The 20535-nt window shown below is 33.2% G+C and overlaps 1 protein-coding gene across 2 annotated transcripts in view; it reads right to left on the bottom strand.

The window, feature by feature from the left end:
• Positions 1-20535, bottom strand: part of LOC122628320 (neurotrimin-like) — a 148071-nt gene that overhangs the window by 33403 nt on the left and 94133 nt on the right. For both annotated transcript variants that reach the window (XM_043810506.1, XM_043810507.1), the window contains exon 3: positions 7831-8038. In XM_043810506.1, the coding sequence (XP_043666441.1) occupies positions 7831-8038 (208 nt within the window). The remainder of the gene's footprint in view (positions 1-7830; positions 8039-20535) is intronic.

The following is a 20535-nucleotide window of genomic DNA, read 5'->3' as shown; positions in this document are numbered from 1 at the left end:
AGAGAGAGAGAGAGAGAGAGAGAGAGAGAGAGAGAGAGAGAGAGAGAGGACGGAATGACTCTATTTACCCGATACATAAAAGCGTCGACTCGAATGACACTCACGTGTAACACTATCAAATTGCTGCAAGCTCCGAACGAATATTTCTCTTCGCCGTTCTTCTTTCTTTTTTCTTCCCATCCTCGGCCCATATCGACGTAAAAGGAAACAATAATAGCGTTACTGCGTTGGTTATTGCTCAAAAGTACAGTTCATCGTGGTAATGCCTCCAGTCGTTAGGTTTCAACAAGATGGTGGAACAGAGGGATAATGGCGAAAGAAAGACGGACTGAAGCTCAAAAGCATCTTACAATTTCTTTGGAAGCGTTTTAAGAGAAATTCGCGATATATCTTTCTTATACTTTGGTTATCTTTAAACCGATTGGGAAGTAAGAGTAAGTCCAAAATAAAAATGCTTGATTTAAAAATTGGCTTCAATTGATTCTGTAATATTCATAAATAATAAGGTAATTGTAATCGTTGTTAACACCGTGCCTATCGACCTTTCATCCACATAATACATAATATATATATTTATTACTTTAATAATCATATATCTATATTTATGTAGTATATGAATAACCAGGATATAATGTTCATTATAAATACTATGCATGAAGAAAAGAAAGGCAAAAGAAATGAAAATTCATCTGATATCTCTACCAACTCGTTATTTCAAGAAAACCAGGAAAGGAAGAGGAGAATCTTCGGAGATACAGTTACGAATGGACCACAACATTTTTTGTCTAGTTCATTATATTGTGGAAAAATAATACACGCTAATTAAGCAACTTAGAGACAGAGAAAAAACATTTCTCCAATATTTCTTCTCTCTTCGTTCGCCGGCTGGTTCTACAATATAAGTGTACCAGGCGAGTCCCTGCCGTGCCATTATACGCTTGTTATTCATTACGCGCAGAGAGGAATGTCGCCTGAGAAAAAAGGAGACGAGGTGGTTTCGGCACACTCACAATCCAAGCTTTCTTCCACTTCTTCATCTTCTACGAGCGGCTGACTGGTTGGCTAGCTGGTTGGCTAGCTTGAGCGTGTCCACAACTCCAACGCTACTAGTTTCTCTTCCTCCTCCTCGTTCTCCTCTTCTTCTTCGTGCCAGTGCCACCCTCCAATCCTCGTAGTTACCCCCCAGTACCAGCTACTAGCTCGCGTTACCACGGCTCGACTTTCAAGCAGCCAACCTCTCACCACTATACTGTGTGTTACTTCTCTCCTCTAATATTGCGAAATTTGTGCAATCTCGAACGGCTAGTCTACTGGAGCTTTGAAAATAAGCTCGGCGATTCACCCTTTTTCTCGGACTACCTTTCCCTCATAGATTTCTCGTGAATGAGGATGCTCTAGAAAGATGAGGATGAGTAGAGAAAATCTCGTGTAGCAGGTAGATACTACCGATCTACGCCATTTCAAAGGTGTGAAGAACACGCTATGCCAAATCAATTGCTTCCATTCTAAATCTTTCGTAAACTCTAGGAAATTTTTTAAACAACGAGAAGGATGAAAACACGGTTTGGATGCCGTCTCTATACTTAATGCTGTATCCTGATTGATATACTGTATCAATCAAGATTACTGTATCCATGCAGGATGCCTTTTTATTTAATTTGAAGTTCGTATATGTGTTAGTGTACGAAAGAAAGAGATATCATGCTTACTTGAAAAGTGACGTGACAGTCCACAATTTTTTGGTATTAGTTTAAACACTACAACAACGCATACTTTTTTATTATCGCAATTCAATTTTCGTGATTTCGTTTATTTGACTTCGCCGTTAATAAAATCGAATCCATAATGAGAGAACGAGAAAATAACGAAAAATGAAAGAAAATGAAGAAAAATGAAATAAAAAGGAAAATAAAAGAGAAAACAAGTGTTTTTAAGATAGTTAATATTTGATAAATGAATAAAAATAAAGAAAATAATTTATTCAATAATAATTATTAAAATTTTTAGTAAAGAAATGTATTACATAATGTCTTATTTAATGAATGTGTAATATGAATGATATTATCAACAACAAAAAAATGTATGAAGAATGTCGTAATCAATTAAGTAATAAGAGAATTTATCGAATAATATAGTTTCGAATTTAAAATATTTGCTATATCTTAAATCATTATGCTCCTTTGTGGTAGCTTTTTTTCTATCCATATTGTTATAGACATCGATATCTCTATGCACTTTCTTCTACTCTAACGCTTTCCGCGTCTTTATCCGAGCGAATGAAAATTCCCAGGTAAAAGAAAATGAACTTTAGAAACCACGAAACGGAAGAGTTGCAAAGTTTCGGTTTGAAGTAGGTTAGGCGAGCAGTAAAGGAGAATTTAAGTCAATTCTTCTTCGCGTAAAAGTTTCCGATTCGTTCAAGTACTAAGGTAATACTGCTGAATAAAGCGGTTAGTCATTTCTATTATTCGGTTAATTATTTATTCAACTTTGATGTACACATTTGTAAGGGATATTTCTTGGTTAATTTCGTCTTAAATTATGAATCATTTAATTACAAAGAGTTATATATTTAAAAGAAACATTTGAGTAATTTTTGGAAAAGCGCAAGATTTGTATGTGTGTGTTATATACTATTGATTTTTATAGCTAAAATAAAACCTATACTGATTTTCAAATTTAGAAGATTTTCAAATTATAAAAAGAAGAACCTATCAAAAAGAATAGGATAAAAAGAGATCAGTAATTTTATATCAATGTTATACTAAATTTACTTCGTTGGATTTATTTACCCTTTCTCTGTTCATTTAGTGAAATTTTTATGATTAAAATCATCAGTATTCTAAATTTGGAAAATTGTTTGAATTTTAAAATCCTTTTAAATGGAAGAAACTGATTTGCTAGGTTTAGAAATGAAAAGATACTTTTTTAATAAGATGCAGAATATTATTTTTTCGAAAATTACAAAGAGAAAAGAAATGGATTTATCTACAAATAGCTTTTAAAAATAAAACTCCTTAAAAAAGATCTGGTTAACATTATAAATCATTTTGACGTGTTCTCAACTGACCATATTTGGGTTTTATGGATTACGAGTAGCTTAGATTGTCGGAAAAGTCACTTTGAAAATTATACCGAGTGCTTCAAAACGAGTTTAATCTCCGGTAGGTAATTCATGCTTTTTTCGATAGAGTTGACTTTATAAAAATTTGTATTCACGAAGATCTATTCACAATTTTCATCATGTACGTACATATTGGTTGATGCATGTTTAAAAAGAAATACCATAAAAACGACATGATTTAGAAATATACAAGTGTATATAAATCAGTATTCAATACCTTTGAATATTATTCACGTAACAAGCATATAGATCAATTTCGAAGAGTAACTGTCACTTCGAACGTCATGTAAATGTGTAATTATCACAGTTTGAAAATTATCATACTTGAAAATTATCTCTTGTTAATCTAATAATTTATTTTAAGCTAGAATCATTCCATAGATGTCATCATCGATGAAATAATACGAAGAAAAAAATACCTTTAGCCCGGTAAATATTGTCCTCAAGGAGTTATCAAAAAGACCTCATCGTGGATGAAATCCTCAAAAATTCTAACATTACTTGTCCCAGAATTTTCACCCTCTCAGTAAAGAAAGACTTGCAATTGTCAATTCTTAGCTAGCAAACGATGCCATGAGATTCGTTGTGAACGTTTGTTAGGTATATATTTTACGATCTTTCCAGTAACCCCGCTCATGCCGTTCGTACCGAAATCAAATTGGTATTCTCGAGATGCGGGGGAGGCTCGTGCATCCCATCTGTAGCAATTTAATCCCGTGAGTTTCGTCCGTAAACCCCTCTTGCTCTTTCTCGTTCATTCTCCCTCTTTCTGTCTGTCTCTCTCTCTCTCTCTCTCACTCTCTCTCTCTTTTTCTTTCTCTTTCTCTCTCTTTCTCTATCATACTCTCTCACTACTACTAGTCCCATACCTCCGCTTTATCCACGTTGGAAACCGTCGGAGTACTTTCACGTACAGTCGAGCGGCTACTTACGGAAGTTCATCTCCCTCGTGAAATCATTTCGCTTCTGTTACTCGGTGTACCAATGTATACGTATGTATCTACCGTATACGATACTGTACGATACCGGTTTCCTTCGAAAAGCAGCAAGATGTAAATCGGCACATCGTCTCTCTTTCTTTGCTTATGTCTTTTTCTCTTTCTCTCTCCTTTTTTTGTGGATAGTGGCTCTTGCAAAAAGAGAAAGCTCTTCGTCGCTTAAGAAATCTTTTGCTGAGTGTGATGCATCGTATAGGACACAAAGTGCGGTCTCGAGACCGATCGAACATTTCTGCGGGTCGAAATGCCAAGAAGAAAAAGATATGTATATATATACCTTATATATATAGTTATATATACGTACACATACATATGTACTTTCCTATCCTTGGAAATAAACGGGATTCTCTTTCTTCTTCTTTTTTTTTCTACTTTACATTCTATCTCTTTGCTCTTTCTCGTTCGCATCTTTGTTGAGCGATTTCCTTTTCGCCCTTAATCGCGAATCTCTCAATGGATTTTTCATTACAAATAAGCCTCGGTACGTGGAACATGTTATTACTCGGTTTAAAATGATCCCTTTTTCTGCCAAACGAAATATCTCTGTCTCTTTCTCTTTCTCTTTCTGTCTCTTTCCTTTTCTCTTCTCTCTCTTTTACTCTCTTTCTCTCTCTCTCTTTCTCTTTTTTCCTCTGTGCTTCTCATAAAATAGAAATAAAAACCATGGATACGTTAACCCTGAAAGACGAATAAATGGTAATCAAACAACGAATGTAATTAATTTTTTTGCTCTCGTTCCGAAAAATCTTTCTTAATCTACTAACTACTCCTTACATGAATATTAAATAAATATCCGACAAGCAAAGCTCGTTACGATGTAATTTACAACTCGCTTGCTCGCCTTTTCTCTTCTCTCTCTCTCTCTCTCTCTCTCTCTCTCTCTCTCTCTCTCTCTCTCTCTCTCTCTCTCTTCCTCTCCCTCTCTCTCTCTCTCATATTATTAGCACGTGTCACGGTGGGAAAAGCGATTTTACAGGTGAACTATAGTTTGCTTGGCACGCTACTGGAAAATGCTCTTCCGAATTTGGCACGTTCGCGTAGTAATTAAGAAAGTATTAATTCATTGGGAAACCAAGATGGGCATAATAGACGTGATCGCCTTAGGTATAGAAAGTGATGAAATATATACATACACGATTACTTTAGCAAACAGATAGTCTTTTCTTCTTTCGATTGTGATTCTTTGTGATTTTATTATGAATTCTATGTTTTATTATTATATTAGTATCCTCATTAATTTTAATGTTCCCTTATTATATTTCATCAACTATTTTATATTACTTAGAAAATTTCATTTATTGTAATTTGATAAGGCGCAAAACAAACAAATATTCATTTTGTGATATTAATTTTGGAGACGTACTTTATGCAAAAAATAACTTTGTGAAATTTCCATAAAATTTTGATACTCCTTCGTTTCCCAATTTCTATTTAACACTTTCCCATCGTGTAGTTAAAAAATAACGCACATAAATGTGTTTTTTAATGAAAAAATTGTCGAGAAAAAATAAGTGAAAGGTGAAAAGTACTTTGAAAATCGTTTGAAAAGTGGAGAGAGAAAAAAAGATTTTGCGTATTCAACAAGAAATAAGAACTTTTACTGCACTTTCAGAATCCTCTTTTTTTTTTATTGCCTGCACTGTATCAAAAGCAACTAGAAATAGAGTGGCCTGATGACCCGAAACAGAAAGATAGAGATAGAATGAAAAAGTGTATCAGATATACAAGGCTAGAGTGTTTGTACTTGGTTGGCGATACAAACGAAAGACTAAGCTTACTCGCGCATTCGTTTATAAAGAGAAAGAGTGAACGGTAGGGGCTTTTCATTTCCGAGAAGGGTAGTAAAGATCGCTCGCGTGCCGCGAGTACGTGCGCAGTGTGCGCCACTGTTCTGAGTCTACCAAAGTCCACCAGCCATAATATTGCTCTAGCTATAATATAACAAGGTTAATGCCTTGCAAATTAAGTGAATGTAAAGTACCTTCTAGCGCGGTTTTACGTTCCTTCGAATGAAAAAAATGTAATCTTCATCGATAGTAACCCTGTACTCTTCGTCAATCAATTTAGTAATTTTAATCTTATATAATGTGTAAGTATATGCCTGTGGATTAAGAAGAATCGATAATGCTTATGACAAACATTAAATAAAGTATTCTAGAATAACGAATAAGTAGGACTTAAGTATATAAAAACAATCACAAATAATGTTTGATTCAATCATGTTGAAATTGTAACATCCTGGATCCCAATAATATTGATAATCGAAATGATGATTTTCATATATTAACATAATGTTAATATTGTTATTAGCTCTGCAAAGTAGCTACATTTGTTTGCCAAGTTTCGCTTTTATGTGTTAAACATTACTGATACTACTTTATTAATGATGTCAACTTAATGATATCAATTTTAATTTGATATTTTCAAATGTCTAAAATTAAATATTAAATTATCATATAAATTGAATAGTGACAGAAGTAACTAATAAATTGTTAACGATTAATCATTGTTCCATTTTTTCATTTTTTAAAGTTATAACGTATCGTAGATTGCCTTACCTATAAATTTTAGCCTGTTTATGTAAATGAGGGATAAGTACGTTTGTAATAATAAGTGCGAAAGTATGGGATTATGTGTAATCTCCCCCTTATTATAAATGAAACCATTATGCCTTCAATTTTACCACGCGCATCTATCCTTTTGAAAATTATCATGTTTTTTATTACAAAAAAAAAACAGAAAACTCTATTCACTTGTACAACCAATTAACTATTTGCTATAGAATTTATATAAACAAAACCCATTTACAATTGCCACGAAAACAAGCGATATATCCGCGTGTACATATCGTTTTTTAATAATACGAATTGAAGAGGTTGGAAAATACAAATATTTGCTTGTACATACGCATTCAAAAAATCTTCTTTTATATTTTCTCGTTTTCTATCGTCGTTTCTTTTTTTAAGAATTTTTTTTTAATTATCGTTTTATTGACCAAAGAGAATAGTCACGACATTATTCTACGAATTTTTTAATCGTGATCGATTGTATGGAGATAGAGACGAAGTACAGCAGATAGAGGAAAGTGCGAAATCCCATGTAATTTCCGCGTTCTCACGCGTTGGTTCGAAATACCATGAATTATATCCATGTAGCAGATAGCGTACTATCAACATGACGCGAACATCCTGACAATAATTATTTCGGACGCGAACCGTTAGCATATACTGGCGTCGCAATCTGTTTCTAGAGAGACGAGCATTTGCTATCTTCGAGCCAACATGGCAATTCGAACTGTTCTCGAAATTGCAAAGCGTAAGTAGAAAAAAAGAATGTGTTCATTTTTTTACTTATCAATGAAATTATCATTTTCTGTTTGATATTCGATTAAAGTTACTTTTAAGGTCAAATAATGATTACTGTGATAATAAATTTATTTTATTAATGTTTAGAAAAGTATAGTATTTCAAAAATATACTGAATTGGCCGAATTAGTAACAAATTTATTTGTATGTGTGTCACTAAGCTTGGATTAATCTATCTAATATGAAACCAAAGACAAAATTAAATAGTGTAAAGTATTAATAGTATCACACGTGCAAAGCGGCTTTCATTCGATTCCCTTGGACCGATGGTAAAGCACGATCGATAAGATGAAGTACATAATGTGTAGAGATGAAAGGATAGACAGATAGGAATAATACTCACCGACAACTTCGAGATAACCTATCTGACTCTTCATAGGATCTGTGTTGATCTGACACATATACCATCCTCGGTCAGATTCTCTGACTTCGCGTATGTGGAGAAACCACGTACGGTGGTCACTATGAGATACCGAGATTCTGTGGTTCTTCGTTATCACGTGATTCGCTATCGTCAGTATGGTTTGCGTATCCACTCGTAACCAAGCCACCTGTGAACACAATTAAGGCAGTGATCGAAATTATTTGCTAAAATTTAAATACGAATTACTGTTTGGCGTTACAATCATAAATATAATTCTTACTGAAGTAGATGACATCAAAGATATCAGATAAAAGCGTTTTGTGATCCTTAAAGCGTTCAACAAAAGCATCTGACGAGTATAAATGAGAAGAGATGATTTAAACCGATTGGTTAATAAGTCAGAATAGGCTCAATAAAGAAAAAGAGGATAGATAAAAGATGAAATGAAAATATATGGAAATGATATATTAAATAACAAAATAAAAAAAAAGTTCTTATTAAAGTTCTTTTTTTTTGTAACCAGCAATTCAAAAATATTAAAGATAGATATTACGTAGATAAAACATTTTTCTAATAACGTAATACAGAAAAATGTAAAAGTAATAAAAAAGAAATAAAGAATATTTCGAGCTGCCAACAGTATGAAGAGAAAAGTGCATCAGAAAAAAAAGCTAATGCGACGTGTAGTAGATGTACGGTCATAGTTATATAAAATTCATTGTTTGCCGAATTATTATGAAATTTGAAGTTTGCATAATAAAATTTGATTCACCGAATGACGCATTTCAAGTTTTTTTTCCACTAAGTTTTATCATCTTTCCGATATTTATTATGTAAATACATATTTGCATAGATAAATATGTACTATAATCACATGTAGAGACCACATGCATAAATAATGTAATTATTTCTATCATTTCGTATCACAATCGATTTATAAACAATGACGGACATTTCTAGTTATTAATGATTGTCTATTAATTAGCTACAGTTAAGACGGGATGAAAAAGAGAAAGGGAGGGTAAGAGAAACTTTTAGAAATGAAGAAAACGATCCTTCTTTTCATTCGTATCCAAGTTTTCACTTCTCCCATGTTATTTCATAAGTCTCTAGTCAGTGCGCTCTGTATTTTTGATTCAACCGTTCCATCTTTTTCTTTCTTTGTATTTCTCTCTCTTTCTATTCTTTTTTCCACCTTCCAACCGACCCAGTTTTTTCACCTAACTTCGGAATGTTTCAACCCCTTATTCTTTCTTCTTCTTCTACGTTAGCACATCTCCCACTATTGCGCTTCCATTCCATCTATATCAATTATAATTTTTCATTCGTGATTTCTCACCCGACCGCCGGAATAAAAAACTATGAAATCTCTGTGCAGTCGTAACGGGTTATCCCATTATTTTATTATTTCAACGTTTCTCGTATTCTTTTGAGACCAACCATTTTTCCATATCATTTTGTACCTAACAATTTCTTCATATTTTCTTTTTCTTTTCCTGTTCGCCTTTCTTATCATCCCTTATCATTAATGATTTTGACTGCAACATACTCATTGCGCTTTATTGCTTTTTTAGAACGAGTGAACTAAAAATGCGTTTGCGAATTTGAAATATTCATGCTGATTTGTTTTATACGCGAATGAATGACATGTCATATACATAGTTTGTATAACGAATAGGATGATTACAATCTCTTTTACATGATCTTTAGATCATCGGTTCATCGGTCTGATGACTATTCAATGAATAACTATCCAATGGCGAAGTTAAAAACGAAAACGGCATAGTGTAAATTAATCTATTTAAGTAATTAATAAATGCTTTCATTTATCAAAATTTCATTATACAAAATGTAAATTTAAATTACGGCATGAAATTTGTAGAAGAATCAATTGTATTATAAATATGTGTATTTTTTTTTATATCAGTTCCCGTAAAGTTAAACTGTTAATTAAGAGTCGAAGTTTATTTTTCGAATTTACTGATATTTTTTAACACTTTTTGTGCAGGACGCTTTTGGCGTGAACTTTGGTTGGGACCAGACACTTTTTCCCACGATAATAGCTTACTATAAAAACAACATTATTTCATCAAATGCTATTTTATTCAAGTTAACAAAAAAAAACTTATTTATGATTAAAAATACTTTTATTTATAATTATTTTATTAATATTTTAAAAAATAAGAAAAGAGATAATATTACACAAAACAACATATTTAAAATTTTTAATTTGCAAAACAATATATTTAAAACTCTAATAATGTTTCGAAGTGTAATATCGTGTAATTTTTCTACGTGCAATGGTACACAATAGAATTTGCAAATATAGCAGGTATTGCACTGCTTTTTACTAGTCGCATGTATTCAACTTTGTCATTCTAGATTTTTTCTCTTTCCCGCTTCCACAATTTTTTCTAATACATGTTTTGTCATATGCATGAATAGTCTACCAAGGTTGAATTTTGATGTTCATTTTGTAGGTTGTTTTGTAAATGGTCTCAGTTTTTCGATATCCATTTTATTATCAGAAACGTCCAATAATGTGGAATTTGATGAAGAAATTGTTTGTATCTCATTTTGATTTATCTACTGAGTTGTACATTTCAAACTTATTAAATGGAATACAGTTCAGATATGGCTAGAACTAGACTAATTCAAAAATATATTAGATGAAATTTGATAAATCAAACTATTAATAATATGAGATACAAGTATAGAAAAATGATAGACTAAGCTTATTAAAAAATGTGCTGGCACATTGAACTCGTTTTGTCCGTCAATTCTGAAATTCTCTCTTCTCGCATAGTACACGTATTCGAATATACACACTTCTTTATGTAATATCTTTGTGCAAGCTGTATTCGCACGCGCGTGCACTAGAAACCACGTTCAAAGGGCGACGGATAATGGAATTGCTATCATCGTGCGCAGACATATTTATTCCCGAATTCGTTTTGCGTGTATAATTTGAAAATATCTCTCTTTTTACATTCTTCTCGTATGTTCCCCTTCGAAATATATAAATCTTTATGAGATTCACGTAAATAAGAGTACCGCTTTTCGAGTCCGAGTCACCGAACTAGAAACATCTCGTTTCTAACCCTCCGAGGTAAATCTTTTTACCTTTATGATGCCCTCTATACTATCACTGTTGAGAAAATATATTTTCGTTATCATTCCTCTTTCCCTTTGCGTTGCGTTTCGCTCACGTTGCACGTTCTTGCCGACCGGTGGTTACGCATTCCCAAACGATTATATGGGATGTCGGTGATAAAGAGCATCCAGAGACAAGCGAGCTTGATATAAACCATTCGATGTTACGACATACGACCCTACACAAGAGGATTAGAATGATTTCATAGGCCTCGATACATCACAAAGGTTGTGAGTAACGATGATACTAATGTATCTTGCCTGCGTTTTGATTTCCACATCTTCTGTTGTTTGCTCTCTATTTCACACTTACATATCTACACGTCTATCCACACCCACGCACACATACACAATATACATATTACGACGATATAATCATACCAACATGGATTATTCCGAGCTCTCTGCAATCATCGATAAGAGTCCTCTCTCTTCCTCAACGTTTTTACCGCGTCGATGCTACTTCATTTCGATGCCGTGCTTATTTCGCATTACCTCGGTTTTCTTTGCAATCTCATTTGCCACAATCGACGCTGATCCTACGCGATTAGTCTTATCTGATAGTGGATTTTTCGATCACAAACTTTCATCGCGTGTTCTTAAAAATTGTCTTAAGAAGCATCGTACACGATATCGTTTCTATAAAAACAATTTCGTTCGAGAAATGCTCGTTGAAATTACGTTTGCTATGGCACGAGAATAATATTAAAAATTCACTAATACTTTTAATAATATCGGTCATTATTCAAAAATATGGTAAAGTGATCCTTCTTTTCAATCAATTCAACTGATTCGTCTGAAAAGCCTATCGACACTCCTTTAAAAACTTTGATTTTCCTAAGGGTAGACTAAAGGAAAAAAGAATAAAGAATAAAAAGAGAATAATTCTTTCGAGAGAGTAAAAGAGAGGGAAGAAATCCTGGGAATAATAAATCTCGCTAATCATCAAGACGATTTTAACGAGCTGGCCAGTCGGACAGCCAACTCAACGAAGAACGATCTCGAGAGGGTTTCACAAAGTTCGCCGACTGACGAGGAGCGAACGGCTCGGAGAGTAGAGTGGAAAGGGTTGAAAAGGGGTGGCAGAGCTAGTCGTGCGGACTCTAGGATGCAGATATCAGACATCGCGGCCCTGTAAATCTGCCAGAAACCGGTGTGAAACGATGGGTGGTTGGATTAGGAGGTAGAGATCGAGGACTAGTCCGAGCAGCACCAACAGCACTCCGAACACCGGTCCGAGCACCTAGTCGGAAGCGTGCCATGAACTATTGCGTTTGATATCCACGACTCGATGAATGGAAACTCCGTGGCCATATCCACACGTGCAAGTAGGAACAGATTTCATGTGTATATGTATATGTGTACGTGAATGTAGAATGTTCTGTAATGCATCCAGGACTTATGTATGTAACTTCCGTAATACCGTATAACATCGTATATGATAGCGAACTATTTATAACTACCAAACCTAGAAATGATAATTCATCCTAAGATGATAGGTTAATTTTTTAAAGAAAAATGTTTTCTTTATATTTTGCTAAACGGTATTCGTATATTATAATAATTTTTTTTATTTTCTTTTTTAATGCTTTCATGTGGAAGATAATCAAGTGGAGCGATCGGATCATTAGGAAGGTCATAAAGACTTTGAGTATGGATTTTATGCTCGGAAGGATTATTCGAAGAATAACGCGGGAAAAATCGAAAAGCCTAGAGTATGAGATTGTAAAGAAATTTTAAGATCGACTTGATAAGACTTGACCGACTTTTAACCGTCACTTCATAGGATGCTTTCTTTGAAAAAAAAAGAACGTTATTTTTGAAAGGAAAGAAAAGTGAGGGAGGAGACTTTGCTAACCCATGACATAAATTTTTCTATGCGACACAAACTCATTTTATATATAAACGAGTATATATCCCTACTCGGTTACGAGCTAAGCCAAGCAACTTTCTTGATCCCATGCGCTCGATATACGCGACTAGTATCGCCAGACATGCTCGTACTTCTCAATTTTCTACAGGCAAAACTTTTTGACAGTTCACTTCTCTTTCTTTCCCTCTCTCTCTTGCCAGATGTTTTGAAAAGAAATAGTTCATATCGAAAGCAACAACGACGAAGATGAACGTGTAGGTGGCGATCACATTCATCTGGAAATCTAGATTGAACTGTCTCACGATTTCTTAAGATTAATTTTATACATTTAAAAAGAGAGAAAGGAAGAGAAAATATATTTATTGCATCTAGCTAATTTTGTGTGTACAGAATTAGAAATGTATCAGAAAAAGATATATGAAATGAGATAAATGTAAGAATATGAGAAAGAACTGAAATCGTATAGACCGATAATTATTCTCTAATAAGAAAAAAGGGGAGCTTTTTTAGATAGAGCTTATCTTTATATTGACATATGCATGTCCTCTTTGATGTCGACATTTGATATATACACTTTGAAAGGTAAATGGCAGTTTTACGAGGAAACATAGGAAGTCCATCTTCCATCGTGTCTAGGTTTCCACGTTTCGTGCTAGCAAGTGGCTCGAAAGTTGTGCTCTAAATCTAGATTAGGTACACGCTCCTTCAATAGAAGCTTCGCTTCCTAATGCTGTTCGATGGCCGAGGAAACGCTATGAATTACGACTGTAATTCTTATGGAAGATAAAGAAGACGTTGTAAGCAGAATGTTTAAGCCTACTTTACACCACATAACGGACCAAATTGTCCATCGATTGGTGCAAATTCAGGATAAGAATAATTCTTTACGTTCTAGAATTAAGAATGACGTACGTCTCTACAAATAATATGCCTCGAAGAGAAACGAAGGCTGAAGTTGATGGACTCAAACACAGAGAAAAACGTTTTAAGCTGTCCTCGCTGGTCTTAAAACTACCGACACTTTGTTGGGCGAGCACATAAACGTCCATCTTACGAGCAGCAACCATCTCTGCCTTCGCTTTCATTAGTCGTTTGACAAGTAGAACAACCCTTTTACTGGACGAAGAAACTGAAACGACGATTCGAAACGCTCTTGGAAATTGCCACCCTCTTCGCATATTATTTTCTCGATCATAAAAAGAGTTTCGCTGTGCGACGCAGACAAAAGATAAAACTAGGACTAAAAAAAATTGGGTGACTCGGAAGATTGGGTTGGGTGGTGTTGTTGGATGGGTGGTCTATTTAGAAACGACAAGAAGATCGACGATGGTAGAAACGTTAATGCAGTCGTTGGTAGAAACTCTAAAATGCACGGAAGGATCAGGGCAGTATCTAACGAAATATCTACTGTGCAATTAGTAGGAGATGCTAGGGCCCGGCCAAGACACGGTAACTCGCCATAATGACGGGGATATTACGGTAATTAAGGTCTTCAAAGTAGTCTACGAACAGTGGAGCATTAGGTGCGATCCCAAGAGTCTACCCAAAATGTCACTACGAAATGTCATACAGCTGCGATTCCTACAACCTCCTATGCTTACTCCCTTTATCTTCTCCTTCCTCTTTCCTCCCTTTCTGCTACTTCCTAACCTCATATCGGACCTCCTACCCGTAGAGAATAACGTTTGAAATAGTGTTTCGCGCAAATAACACAGCATAACGTGCCAAAGTCCGCGTAGCCATCAGGAAGATACTATTCCGTTGTTTCTATCTAATTCACGGCTGGTTATCTTATGATTATTTGGATGATTAAACGACAACGATGGTCACTCTTGAAATTGTCCTCTCGTTTTTATAATTAATGTTAAAGCAGATATGTCAACTAAGTATGAATCATTAGGATAAGAAAATAAGGAACTTTTCATGAAAGATAATAAGCAATAACTATTATAGATTAATCAAGTGAATTTCTTGGAAGTCAAATTAGTCGATTAAGTGTATGAAATAAAAAGTAAAAAACATTAATGATGTCAAATTGAGCTGATTTGTCTTATTTTTAAATAACTTTTATAGTTATTTCCCTAATTATATAATTAATTTTATTTTTAATAGTTATTCCTTTTTTGACAGCATGTAATATAGAGATTTTGTCAGGAAAATTTTTCTATGGCATCGTCATAAAGACATATCAAATATTTTCATAGACCAAAACTCATCCTCCATCACTCATTCGTCAGTTCAAAGCGTTTTCAGTTTCGTAATTCACTGCGCTTGAAATTGCTTTGTTCTCGGAAGTCAATTAGTGAATAAAATAATTGAGAAAATATATGATAAACAACAAAAACGTAATTTATTTTTACGATGTGGCGCAAATTGAGCATGATATGAAAGACATACCGTTAAAAAAAGAAAGAAAGAAAGAATAGGCAATGTTATTTAAATGCAACGATAATGGGACAGTTTAAATCTTACATTTTGATTACGATGTCACTGAATCAATTATAAATTAATTAAATACATCAATCTGTTCAATCCTATCAATAAACATGAATAACTGTTTTAGATAATTTATCATAATTTACTTTAACAGTGGAAAGACAAACGCAGCAATCACTTCCATATTTTAAGAACAAGTTCAAAAATCCAGATCTTTTAATAAAAAATTAAAATGTTTTATTTTAAGCGTTTTCATTTCAGTAAATAAACATTAATGTATTCTTACATTCAAATTTGAAAATATTAACTTAAATACCCTTTCATAATAAATATGATTAGTCTGCCCTGTTCCTTCGTCACTGTTTAATAATCCTTCACTTTCTCACATATATTTATTCTTTCATATTTATACTAACACTAATATTTTAATTGATATCAACACGTATTTATAGCATAATATGCATTTGAGTTCATTTACATGACTCATTCTATTACTCATTTCATATAGAATGTAATCTAAAATATATTTAAATATTATTAAGTTTTCAAAATCGTACATATTGTATTTATTTTCATTATTTTATATTTCTCTAAAATTCTTTTCGAAAAGTTATCATCACATTTCCATATGATAAATTATTCAAGGATAATATCGAAAGCAGCCATTATCTATGTGAAAAACAAAAACATTATTATTCATTGTTCTCTCTTACTCTCTCTCTCTCTCTCTCTCTCTCTCTCTCTCTCTCTCTCTCTCTCTCTCTCTCTCTCTCTCTCTCTCTCTCTCTCTCTCTCTATTATTCTGGAAACCGCAATTTGACAAAATAAGGATTATGCAAAGAAGTGCTTAAAAAAAGCTGCATTATGGCGTAATATCGATAATCCTGTAAAATAGACATATCTGAAGCTTTCAATTTCTGCATGTTTTTCTTTTCATTTTTCTTTTCTTTTAATTCATTCATTATTCCTGTTCAAACGCGCACCAAATAGTGGAAAACAAAAATTTCGTTGATCAAAATTAACATAACACTGAGACGAGACTGCTGCGATGGTCTGTTATTTTTCTTATATATATTGAAATTATTATTTCATAATCGCTTCAATCGAAAGAGATAATTCATTTATTTACACAAATACGCAAATTATTTTGTGTAAAAAAATTGATCGCGTAGAACATGATTACGCGTTCAAAGATCGCAGGAAACAACGCAGCCATGATGCAATAGGAATCATGCTTCCGCTCCGAGTGAGGTTTTCTTCTTTTTTCACTTGCTGTTTCTTAGATGTACCTAGATAATTGGCTACGCGTAGTCGCGAACACGAGCTTTTCCTGTGGCTTTTCGTTCCAACCATTATCTTGCGGTACGATCCTTTGACTCGTGGTTAATTATAGAGTCGAAGCTCACAACCAGACAGTGCAATTAAGAAGACTCGCTAAAAGAAAATTTCAATCGAACTTCTCAAACGTTTCTCGTCATTCCTCTTTCGTGACTTCCTCTTTTTCTCTTTCTTGGACGATGTATTTTAAGGCGAATAAAAATCTATTTCATTTGCTTTAAATATAAAAAAGGTGAAACTTTCAATGAGAATATATGAGTATCTTATTTATCATTAATATATGTGTTATTGTATTATACTTCTGAAAGAAAATTTATAATGTTTGAAGAAATGGATTAGAACGATATAGATGATATTTCTTTCAAAAGCAAATCTTCCTACGACTTTAAACTTTATTGTGTATAAAGTATAAATTACATACAATTGATTTATTGATGATCTATTTATATCTATGGTTGTTCGTAATGAAATTTCTGCATATTTTTCACCTTTCTTTTTCTTGAACAAAATTTATTGAATCGAAGTCTGGCTAATCTTTATAACTCATACTATTGTAATAATTCCGTGTATACTTTCTCGTAAGAAAGCCCGGTATACTTCGTGTAAAAAAGTTTTTCACAATTTGCCGGCCTCCTTTGGCTCGTTAAGCGTTACGCCATATTCAAGGCCTCGGAAACATTATCTTCTCGTTAGAAGTAATGTCAGCACACGTGCGCACACTTTCCTTAATTATATTTTTTCGCAAAAATTTTATCAGCAATATTATATTAATACCGAGCGTGGTCTTTAGCCAAAACATTAGTTTGTCTTTGTTTACATTCACTTAATCGCGAAAAATTAAGCAAATGGAAAAAACAATAGTGACGGGAGTACTCATGGATGGTCATCAACGGCAAACGAGTTAGTGCATCGTCTTTGTTAATTTAGCCGTACTAATCTTTCTTTGACTTCAACTTTTAAGTACGTTAATTTGTCGACGAACAAATATGATTGCCTTTCTTAGATGCTTATTGTTACGCTTTCTTTTACTTAAGTCCTTTCACAATTCCCAGTTTCACGATTTAAAATATCTCGTTTAACGTATAACAATAAGTTATGAAGTGAATAGACATCAATATCGATTCTTCAACGCTTACTTTATTAAACAAATATCTTTTACCAATTTTCTTTATATCTATGAAGATGTAAAATGTTTGTTTTAGTGTATTCACTGTCCATTTAAACTTAATGGCCTATATTTATATCGATATGATATTAATTCCAAAATTAATTATTTGCTAAAAAGTAATATTTCATTACTGATTTTACATTTGTTCTCGATATCTGATATGACCTATTTTCACGTTATTAATTTATTATCTCACTTTAGATATGAACGGCCGAGTAAGTATAATCAATAAATCTCTAATTATTGCGACGATTATTCCTTTAGAAGTTATTACAATTATTACAATTTTAGCATACATTCACGTTCTGTGATATTTATTATATTATCTAATAAAAATAAAAATAAGAGCGAGTTAATCTTTTATTTAAACAATACTAATACATAATTATAAGATTCTGTATTAAACCGATAAATAATTTAAAATTCATTAATTAACAGAAGCATTGCCAAAATAAATATTTTTATAAGGATATTTTTCAAAAGATCGGTGATAAACAGAATTTGAATAAACGAACCATTACGAAATTATTAATTAGTAGAATTAAACCAGCAAAATCAGTCGTTATTTTATGATGGTACTTGGTTGTGTTCGTTATGGAATGGTTGAATCGAATGAGAAGCTTTAAAATTAGCAGATGCATCGATGTTTAAGAGGGAAGAAGGATCAATTAAATTCCTTGGGCCGAAAGTCGATGAGTTGAATTTGTCTGAAGATGATAATCAAATGCTCCGATGATATTTTTGAATTCGAATCGATTTGAATAATCGAGTGCACGCTCGCTCGTTTTCTTTAACCATCTCTCTCTCTCTCTCTCTCTCTCTCTCTCTCTCCCCCTCTCTCTCTCTCTCTCTTTCTTGCTTTCTCGTAATCTTGCTGAGTCGTCAGTATCTTCCAATAGTTGAGACTGTATAACTTGGTTGCTCACTTACTTCTGGAGAATAATAAATCGAATAAGAGAAGGCCGAGAGTTTAAATGCAAACGAACCTAAGTGCTTTCGAGGAGCGACGGAAGGAAAGGCCTATTAACGGAAAATCTTCGAATTCTCACAATCAGTGAAACAGTTGGAATAATACAGCAAACTCTATGGAGTATCTGCAATCACGAATTTTTCTTTACCAGCCGTTCATTTTATCAACAAAAAATGTATAAAAATAAGAAAAAGAATTTGTTGTCAGCGGATAGAGCAGACATCATAACTTTTTAATTATAAAATGACAATACAATCAAAAAATTACGTCTTTTTGAATATAAAACTTTTTCAACGCAAAAAGAGAAGATAAACTGGCTTTCGCTCGAGAATAGATACGTAGTTATACCGGTTTCGAAAGTAACTACCTTCGGATGAGAGGAAACTAGGAACCGAAAACAAATACACGAATTATTCTTTCTATTATAACTTGAAAAGAAATCGCTGAAACGTTAGTAACTAATTTATGGAGGAAGTAAATGTACTTATTATATTATAATATTTATTATATTTTTCATGAGTATAATATAGAAAAAATATATTCGAGATATTTTATATTATATTTCATAACTTATATTAAAATATATTCAGTCATGTAACAATTATCATCAAAGAAGAAGAAAGGGATTAAAGAGATTTTTGTTATCTCTAATAAGCTGATTTCTCTCTATACGATAATTCTGAAAAAGAGAAAAGATATATAGATAAATATAAGCAGCCATGTCGCTGCAAGAATGTATTTATTTGCTCAACGATCTCAACAAGAAGTGTCTGTAGATCATTCGTGACGATCGTCGTTCACCTCCTTCATTTTATTTATTCATCTAATATCACTCTCCATCTATTACATTTCTGAGGTACATTTCTTATGTATTTTATATATCTCATTCATGTTATTACTTTATATATACCGTTACCTACTAGACTTAACTCTTTTTATGAACATTTTCAATATAGTTAACAAAATTCAACATAATGCTATCAACTTAGATGCACGATTAGGGAGTGATTATTATCGACGATAACGAACTTGTTTCGTACGATCGGACCATGCTTTAAATGGTGCGACTATATTTAATGCTTATGTGAGTCAACAGGAAGAGCCGAACGCATATTATGGAATTTCACAATTAAAATTCAAACCGCGACGATAGTTCTCGGGGAAAACCATAAACCGAGAGAAAAGCCACAACCGTTGGCCATTATATCCGAGAGCAATAACAAAGTCCTTGCTTGGTATCCGACCCCCAATCTCCAACAACCCGATATAACTGGCAAATATTATGTATAAACTCATCCACTATCATCCTCTCTCCTCTATCCTTTAGCTTCCAGCCTTTCTTCTTGATCCTGATAACCAAGAGCAAAGGAATTACAAATTCTATCACTTATCCTCGCATTCGTATGCTTCTCATTGCTCGATATTTGCTATCAAACTTTACAACAAACCGACGTTTGTTATCGAGGTGAATGATGCAGCATGCCGATTTTGTCTTCGTTCATATTTTAATATAATTGCTAAAGTGATAGGTACCTAAATTGTTCGTGAGCTTCGTTGATATGATATATTAGTTTTAATAATAGAGGTTGGCGATTGATTAATGATGACAGATGTGTTGAGTAATAAATGATGGAATATATAGTTTGATCGCTCAATATGAAACATTTACTAATTATTACGATTAAAATGGTTATGACTATATATATATATATATATATATATATATATATATATATATATATATAC

The sequence above is a fragment of the Vespula pensylvanica genome, chromosome 4 (genome assembly GCF_014466175.1).
Source record: "Vespula pensylvanica isolate Volc-1 chromosome 4, ASM1446617v1, whole genome shotgun sequence".
In the NCBI taxonomy this organism is placed as follows: Eukaryota; Metazoa; Arthropoda; class Insecta; order Hymenoptera; family Vespidae; genus Vespula; species Vespula pensylvanica.
The sequence above is the reverse complement of the archived record's forward strand: the minus strand, read 5'-3'. Positions and strand labels throughout refer to the sequence as shown.